The following is an 8,847-nucleotide window of genomic DNA, read 5'->3' as shown; positions in this document are numbered from 1 at the left end:
ACAGGGGTTTGAAAGACTTTATTTGACACCTTAGCTGATGTCACAGCTCGTGAATCTAAGAGCACTGCACAGTGTAAAGTGAGGCCGTGAGCTCTAGTGCACAAACCAGCTGCAGGAACAGCCAGGGCCCACCAGGATTTCCCTCCTGTGACTTTATTAAAAGGGAATATGTTGTTCCTGGCTGATTCCAGCTCTCGAGGACAAGGGTGAGAAGCAGCAGAGGCATTTCTGTGTGTTAATGGGATGACTTCCACCAAAACAGCTGGGAGGGACTCACTTCCCAAACAATGCAGGTACATACATTGACATGTACACGGCAGATACCATCTGCAGGAAGGAAAACAACAGCTCATCCACACAGCCCTACCGGCTGCACCTCTGACCTGAGGCATGGGAAGAGTTTCTCCCATTCAAAAGAGATCTTCTCCCTCTTTTTCACCTTTCTTTGCACTGACCTCTTCTCTCTTTCCACCTCGTGGGCAAGGCTTGGGCATGCAGCTGGGTCCAGAATATTCTGCACCTGTATCCCAGCAAGTCAAGGCACAAATGCTTGTTCAGGTGAGGGGGAGCACTGGGACACCCTGCCCTGCCACCATGGGACGTGGCACAGGGTGGCTTAAAAGCTTCAAGCTTCTGTTCTTTCTGCCCAAAGAGGAGAGGAGGGGAGGCCAGCTGCAGGAGCAGAGGTGTGACCTGCTGTGACAGTCATCATGGGGCACACAGGGTGAGCTCTCAGGACAAGTGCAGTGACACCTCAGTCGGTTTTGGTCCCGGCCCAGGGAGGGGGATGAGAGGTGTGAGACCCAAACATAGTGCTGGAGAGAGAAAACAGAGACATCGTGGGAGGGGAGGGTGAGGGATGCTGAGCTCAGGGAGAACAAGGGAGGCACTTCAAATTCAGGCTGCTCCAGCCCATTTTCCCCCTTTGCAGTCACGGCCGTTCAGCAGGGGGTGGAGGAGAGACAGCTCCAGCAGGGAGGCTGGCAGGAGGAAAGGCATTTTCTTCTCACTTTGGCAGTCAGAGCCTTCCCTTTGGTGACAGGCGTCCCTTTGAAATCCTCTGTCTCACCTCTTCACACCTCGGTGCGGGGCAGGGGCTGTGCCCAGGCAGCCTGGCTGGCTGCTCCAGCAGGAGAAACCCAGCACAGGCCCTGCAGCCACGGCAGGATCTCAGCCGGGCTGTGGGAACGAGCTCTGCTAAGCCGCTGCCTCACTCCACCTTAAGGGCACATAAGTGGGAAAAGCTGGTAATGCAGAGAGGAAAGCACAGGGATTAGCAGGCAGCCAGTTCTCTTCGGGAGCTGGGGGGGCTGGAGCCTGCCTTGAGGGTGCCAGCAGTGCTGGACATGGGCTGTGAGCTGTGTCCATCCCAGCACACCAAAATTAGGTGCTGCAGCTGGGGGATGCGTCGCAGGGGATCGGCACGAGCAAGTCTGGCTGGCAGCTCCGTGTCCCGGGGGAAATAAAGGCAGTATTTCAAGGCTGGCTGTTTTCCAGAGGACAGCAAGGCTGGGTTCTGCACAGGGGTTTGCTGGAGGAGGAACGGGGCTGGGATACGCCTGTGCCCCCTCCCTCGTATATCCAGAAGGGTCTGGAGCGTGGCCTCGTGCAGACAAGTGCGTGGAACTGGATGTGATTTACGTTTGCAGGCATCACGAGGGAGAGGACGCGTGGTGGTGAGGCGAGGAGGGCGGCGCGAGGAGGGAGGCGAGAGCAGAGAGAATTTTCTCTATGGATCCTTGGCTTCTGCAAAGCAGGAAAGACGGCTTTTCAACCAAGTTTGTCCTCAGGGTGATGAACACTGAAGAACTCCTGTCTCCAGAAGAGGCGGGAGGGTCAGAAAGCCCCGATTTCCGTCGCCCAGGAGCGGCAGATCCTGGATGTCCCAACCCTGATCCCTGGTCCCTGCGTGGCAGCGCCCAAGACGGGAGGTGCCACGTAAGCTGGCGGCACAGGGATGCCTGCAGAGGCCGGAGAGAAGAGGAATGTGGCGATCTGGCTGCTCTTGGATGACCCCTCTCTCAGCGCTCCCGCTGGCGATGCCATCCTGGGCACGGCTGGCACGGCTGTGGCCGAGCTGGCACCGCGGGCTCTCCGGCTGGAGGAGCCCATCCTGCTGGCCAGGAAGCTCCGGCGGGAGGGCAGCATCTCACCGGGGACACGGCGGAGAGGGGCCGGCCTCACTGCAGGGCTGGGGTAGGGCAGGGAAGATGCAGTCAGAACGAGTGGAGCGGCAGGAGCAGCCTCCCTCCTGGGCATCTGCACTGGTCCCGCGGCGCCGTGCAGGAAGGACCAGGGCCAGCTCTGGATGGGCAGCAGGGAGGTGGCCACGGGTGAGGGCTCCATTTCTGCCACGTAGTTATTCAGGTGGGAGAGGAGTCGCAGCCGGATGGGGTCGGCAGCGTTTTGGCCCTCGAGGATGCCCAGGTACCTGACAACCTCGGTGAGGCACTCGCGGAAGCCGATGCTCCTGTAATCCACGGCCAGAGCCCGGGCATCCAGCAAGCCTGGAGAGAAAGGACGTGGGTGGCAGTAAAACCGTGCAGAGCTCAGGAATGCGCTTGGATTTCAGTACCCTCTCTAATGCACTGTGTATCTCACTTGAGGCACTTTGCTGCCGTGTGATGTTCCTGAAGCGGGCAGCCAAGTGGGTGTCCCAAGGGACTGGGCGTTTGTGAGATGAGAGAGGCATCTGTGGTTATCTCAGAGGGATAAACCTGCCAGGGTCAGGCAGGGTTTATCCCTCTGCCTGGGTCAGGAAGGGTTTTTTCCTATTGGATTCTATCAGTGACGCTGGAGATGTGGCTGTGGGATAGATTGGGCTGCCTTTGCCAGTGGGATATTCCACTCAGGACAGTGTCTCCTCAACGCACAGCGGAGCACCACTTCCCTCTGCCTGGCTCCCTAAATCTACACTCCCTTTAAAGCAGTGTCAGAACCAAAGCAGCTGGGCTGAGAAAGCTCAAAGCCACAGAAATCACCAGCCAACCACTGATTTTCAGGCTTCTGCTCCCAACTTACAGCTTTATGAGACCATAAGCAATAAAGCAGAGAATGTCACAGCACAGTGAAGTGCTGGACCACTGTGCTTGATGGGGTCTCTCGTGACAATGCAGCCCTTTGTTGCAGTGCAGTCAAACTGAATATCTAAACAAATGTTCCAGACCAAGTTACAGCCCTGAACCAAAGCCTGGACGCCAGCAATGTCCCCAGCAAGCCAAAACTGGGTAGTAAGCAAGCCAGAGGCTTCTTTACTGGAGCTGTGATCTCCATCCTGTTAACTGGAACAGGACAGAGGGTCTGTACTGAGGTCTCAGTACAAATAAGACCTTTGTTGGATTTTGCACAGGGCTCCCTCTCTCTTCTTATAACAACCAAGAGACACACAGACAAAAAAAAAAAAAAAAAAGAACAGAAAGGGAAAAAAAGCCTTGTTTATTTGCAGAGTCCTCATGCAGAATTCAGCCTCCGCAGGAAATGTATCCCAGGGAGGAGGTAAAGAGTTTAATATGGTTTTTCTGGAAGCAGGCTCCATTTCTGAGCAGGAATAAATGAGTCTCTGGCAAAACAGCTTTTAGCAGGGGGTGTGACACCAACAGTGCTGTCCCTGTGGGGCTGGGGGTTCAGCATCCCACATACCCCAGACTCCCAAATGGATGCATGGGGTGCTGACCCATCTGTAGGAAAATGCCATCTGCCCTCCCTCAAAAGGCATTTCCCTTGGGAAGCAGGCAGAGCTGGCTGGAGGCAGCTCCCCAAATTCCAGTGGGGAATTTTCCTTCCAGGTTTGCACCTTCACCTCACCCATGTGCTCACAAGAGCAGCTCTTACCTGCTCCTCCTGTGGCGTGAAGCATTTTTAAGTGATCCACTGTCATTTGGAGAATTTCTGCCTTCTCCAGCTTGGAAGACCCCTGTGTTGGGAGCAGAAAGGAAAAGTCATTTGTCATTTTATGGCCCAGGGCTTTGTGCCTCTCAGGAGCCAGGGTCTGACCAATGATTTCCTCCCTGAAACCCAGGAGTGCTCAGAACAACACAAGGCATCCACTAGGACTCTGCTTTTCACATCAAGTGAGCAGAAAAAAGAAGCTCCTTCATGATGCAGATTGAAAAACCCCCATTTCTGTGCTTCCTCATACCTGAAAAACACTTCCTAGATTGATTTGATCCTCCCCAGGGCTCCTGAATATTTGCTAGCATCATTTCACCACCCCATTTCCACCACCTACTTACTCCCGCGAGGGAGGAGGATAAGAAAGGCAAAGCCTTGCTCCAGACTGCCTCATTCTGGGGGCTGTACCCCAAACCCTGCACGTCCCAGGGGGCACCAGGGGCTCCCCAAACCCAAACACACACCTGCTTCTCAAAGGCCGTGGGCACCAGGCGCCGCAGCTCCGAGAGGCTGCTGTTGATGCGGTCGCGGCGTCGCTTCTCGATGATCTGTGGGAGATTCCCAAGCAGACAGAAGGAACCACAGTCACTGACAGCCACAGCTCACAGGTCTGAAACCCTCCAGGTGCTTTGGAAGGGCTGTGTGTGTCAATGTTTTGGGGTGCAGGAGTTGGGTGGAGAAACGTGGGCTGGTGTGGTAAGCCCAGGTGAAATTGCTCTCCCATTTTCTGCCAATTGGCTTTTTGGGAGAGTTCTGCAGGAGGTGGAGCAGGAGCAGTGTAAAGGTGATTTTAACAGTAAGGAATGGCCAACAGCTCCCCAGTGCATACAGGACTAGCCTGACCAGGGGACACAGCTGCCCTGATCATCATAAAGAACACTCACCCCTCTCCTCTTCTTCCTGGCTTGTATCTGAGATGTCGTGGTGGGAGACACAGACCTGGAAACGTGGCTGCAAAGGAAGGAGAGGGGATCATTTCTGGCTGGAGAGCAACCTCTGTTGCACATATGTTCTACACACGTTTGCCATCTGCAGTTTCCTCCCCCCATCCCAAAAAATGTCTCCTGTGGTTCCCATCTCATTTTTACCCACAACACAGAGCTCAGGAATTGGGGATGGGGAGCAGAGCAGACACTTGAATCCCACTCTCTCCCCTCTGAGAATCTCCCATCAGCCTGGGACAGATTTCTGCACCAAACTGTCCATCCTCTCCCAGGAACAATTCCTCCATCCCAGCCTGTGATGGCATCTCCACAGGGCTGGAAAAGCAGCGATCTGAGCTCTGGAGTCACGGCCTTTTCTCCTCCACGTGTGAACCTCCCGTCTCTCTCTCGTGTCTGAGCCTGCCCTGTCTGCAGGGCTTTGCATCTCAGAGCTGTGATAGCAGGAGGGATGTGAGCCCTGGGATCCCAGCTCCCACCCAGGGAGGGCTGGCTGCTCCTCAGGGTGAGGCCAGTGGTGGCACTGATGTGGTTTCTGAGGGCTTCCCAGAGCAGTCGCTTCCCCAGCCACGATTTTCAGGGTGGGCTGGGATGTTCTGAACTCACAGACACCCCTGAACCGTTCACAGAGGACACCTGGTGACAGAGCAGGGACCCTCCTGCTGGCTCACAGGGGATGAGGGACATCATGGGGACAATCTAAGGAGCAGGGCCCCACAAACCACCCAGCTAAAAGCACCAAAGGTCAGCACAAGACACGCAGAAAGAAGCAAAGTTCAACCCATGGAGGTGAAGTCTCCATAACCACAGATAACCAGGCGTGGGAAACACCCTGCAGCAAGAACCCTGAGGCTGAGGATGGGGATGAGGCTGGCTGGGCCCCCTCCCACCTCCCCCAAGCAGGGTTTGTCCCTCTGCAAAGGGCAGCTGGCTCGGGGCTGTCCCTGTGCCTTACCAAACTCAGAGTAGGGATGTGAACTCAGCTCTGGCCAGCCCAGCACGCCCCAAGGAGCAGAGCTGGTGCCACACACCCAAATCTGGAAAAGGGGCACTTGGGTCCACCCCAACACAAATGTTTTTCAGCTTGACGAAGCATTTTAATAAGAGTCTATTAAAGATTTCCCTGCACAGACAGTGCTGTCTGCAGCCAGCCGACCCAGGGCAGCCTATTAAAAATAGGCCCAAGCGAGCTGCTTTCAGAAGTGGTTTTACACAATAACACGTTCTTCTACTGCCTGCTCTGCTCATCTCCATGCAGGTCCCCTATTTGAATGTCTGCTGGGTGGGCTCTCTCTGGGCAGAGGTGCTGGCTGGCTCCACAAGTACTAACACGCATTGCCAGCTACACAGATACACAGAAAATGAGCAATTTCGGTGTGAAAACAGGCTCTGTATGGACACCAGGGCGTTTCAGGTGCAGGGGGCAGGTGCTGAATCCACCTGGAAATGCAAAATAGGCATCCAAAGAGGAATAGTGATTTTTGAAACTCTTTGTAGAGCTGTCTGGATGCTTTGCTCTCAGTGAGCTCTTGGTGATGTGGACATCAACACCCATCTCACTGCAAAATGTATTTTAAGAATACATCTGGTGGATTTGAACCACATAAAAAGTAGCGTGAGCGTATTCTCCAATGATTAAAATTGCTGCATTGCTCTTTGCTTGGTTTTATCATCCACAGCACAACTCTGGCTGTGACCTGAGCAGATCTTGCACTTCTGCAGTGACCCCGCAGCCTAAACTTGCTCCACACACCGATCCAAGCCTCACACCCGGCGTGACTCATCCCCTCACTGCAGTGAAACTGGTTTGCCCAAAGCACCCAACCGATGGGTAATGGGCTGGGAACCCCAGCCAGGCAGGCAGCCTCTCTCTGCTCTAATCACTCCTCCTCCTCCTCACTCCCCACCTGGAAATGTTTGATTTTTCTGGGTGCACCAGCATCCCATGCAGGCTGGCATTACTCAGGGTGTGCCCCCAGCAGGGCAGGAACTGCTCTTTTGGCCCTAGATTTGCGTGGCATGAGGAACAACATCCACCTATACAAATATCACCAGATCACAGCCAGCCTGGTTCCACCACTGGAAACACATTAGCAGCACCACAGAGAGATTAAAAGTTCATCATTACTGGTCATGAAAATAAAATATTGTGACAATTCCAGTGTTCTATCCCTGTGGGCTCTGTGCTGCACTGATGTGAAGAGGTGGGGTACATTTCAGCTGCAGCAGGAAAGCAGCTTAAATATTGATGCACTTGGAAATGCATAAGGGCTCAGGGAATTTCTGCAGGACATTTTGTGTAAGACGTGCCTGACTCTGCTGCGACTGTATCAGAGGCAGATTCATGAATTGAGTCCCATGAGAAGCTGAGCTTGGCACCAGCCAGGCAGTTCCTCCACTCAGGATAGCAAAGAGCAAGAGGGAACGAATTAATCCAAGGCCTCGCTGGACGCTGAGGGAGGGGAAACGCTTGGCTACTGAAACAAGAGTTCAAAAGCAGCTGATTTTTGGATGGGAACAAATAACAGAGCCTTTCCTTCATCCCCTGTGCTCTCTGCACCCTCGGGAGGGCTGACCCAGCCTGGGGTGCCCGGTGCCAGGGGAGCCTGAGGGCATCGCCAGGGGAACCACACACGGCTCCTGTCCTCACCATTCCCTCACAAACAGCAAAGCCAAAATTGCAGCTCGGCAGCGATGGGACAGAGCCTGCACTGCCGAGGGGCATCGGGACAGCCCTTCCCTAGCACATCACAGCCCCAGCTGCTGCCTTACCGATGCACCAGCACGGCAGAAGCGTTTTTCTCATGCAAAACCCCCCTTTTCTTCCACATTCCCTGTGAGCCCTCGGGCTGCCTGAGTGCAGGGCTGTGGGTGCCTCTGCTCTGGGGGGGCTGCCCCATCTCGGGGTGCAGAGGACAGAACGGGTCCCACTGCCCTTCTGCCACCTGGCAGGAGAAGCCACCTTTGATGGGATTCTCCTGACTTTAATACTTGCATGGCCACTTGGGTTTCCTTGCTGGGTCAGCCCCATGGCCAGCACCAGCCCTGGGTGGCACTCTGGGGTCATCCTGCAGGACCCCGAGGGGTTAACCGAGGTGCGAGGGACTGCCGGTGCGGCGGTGCCAGCCCCGGTGCCCTCCCTTGCTGTGCCCGGTGCAGCGTGGCAGACCCGGAGCCCTCCCTTGCCATGCCCGGTGTAGCTGTGCCAGCCCCGGTGCCCTCCCTGGTGCCCTCCTGTGCCGTGCCCGGTGCAGCCGTGCCAGCCCCGGTGCCCTCCCTTGCCGTGCCCGGCAGGCACCGAGCGCTGCCGCCCCTCTCAGCCCGCGGGGAGCGGTCCTGGAGTTTTGGGGTTTTTTACCCCAAATCCCGCGTGGGACGGAGCCTGCCCTCACCTGTACTCCTCCTCCCGGCCCACGTCGATGGTGCCGTCAGACTCGGTGTCGGACGAGCTCTCCTCGCAGAGCCGCTTCATGCTGGCACGGCGAGAGGCCGCTGGGCTGGCCGAGGTTTCCCCACGCGTGGCCCCGGTGCCGTCCGTGCCCGCCGTGCCCGGGGCAGCGCTCCGGTGCCGTCCGTGCCCGCCGTGCTCGGGGCAGCGCTCCGGTGCCGTCCGTGCCCGCCGTGCTCGGGGCAGCGCTCTGCCCCTGCCCGCGCTCCGCCGCTCCGGCCCCGCACGGCTCCTCCCCTGCCCGCTGCGCCTCTCCCGCCCCCGGCTCGCCTTGCCCGGCTCCCTCCCGGCACGTCCCCACCTCCCGGCTAATGGGTTAATGAGCCACCATCTCCCGGGAGTGACGGATTACGCGGCCGCGCCGGCGCTCCCCGGTTCCCAGGGCCCCCCCTGCGAACCCCGCCGCCTCCTCCCGCTCGCTGGTCGAAATCCCAAGTCTTCCTGTAAAAGGAACAGTCTGTGTGAACCGTCTCATGTCCCCCCCGCTCCTGCCCGCGGCCCCCCTTCCTCCCGCCGCACATTGGCCTCAGCCCCAGTTTAAAGGGACCAGTGACCTCACTGGCAACA

At 56.7% G+C, this 8,847-nt stretch overlaps 1 protein-coding gene across 1 annotated transcript; it reads right to left on the bottom strand.

The window, feature by feature from the left end:
• HEYL (hes related family bHLH transcription factor with YRPW motif like) lies at nucleotides 1-8,417 on the bottom strand. Its single transcript, XM_059488728.1, has 5 exons — nucleotides 8,225-8,417; nucleotides 4,776-4,842; nucleotides 4,356-4,439; nucleotides 3,832-3,913; nucleotides 1-2,507 (listed from the first exon to the last, which is right to left on the bottom strand). Exons 1-5 carry the CDS (start codon nucleotides 8,302-8,304, stop codon nucleotides 1,837-1,839), a joined length of 984 nt encoding a protein of 327 aa, XP_059344711.1. The 5' UTR covers nucleotides 8,305-8,417; the 3' UTR covers nucleotides 1-1,836.
• Nucleotides 8,418-8,847: the final 430 nt, after the last annotated feature.

Source organism: Ammospiza nelsoni, chromosome 25 (assembly GCF_027579445.1).
Source record: "Ammospiza nelsoni isolate bAmmNel1 chromosome 25, bAmmNel1.pri, whole genome shotgun sequence".
Lineage (NCBI taxonomy): Eukaryota > Metazoa > Chordata > Aves > Passeriformes > Passerellidae > Ammospiza > Ammospiza nelsoni.
This window is presented reverse-complemented; position numbering and strand designations above follow the sequence as displayed.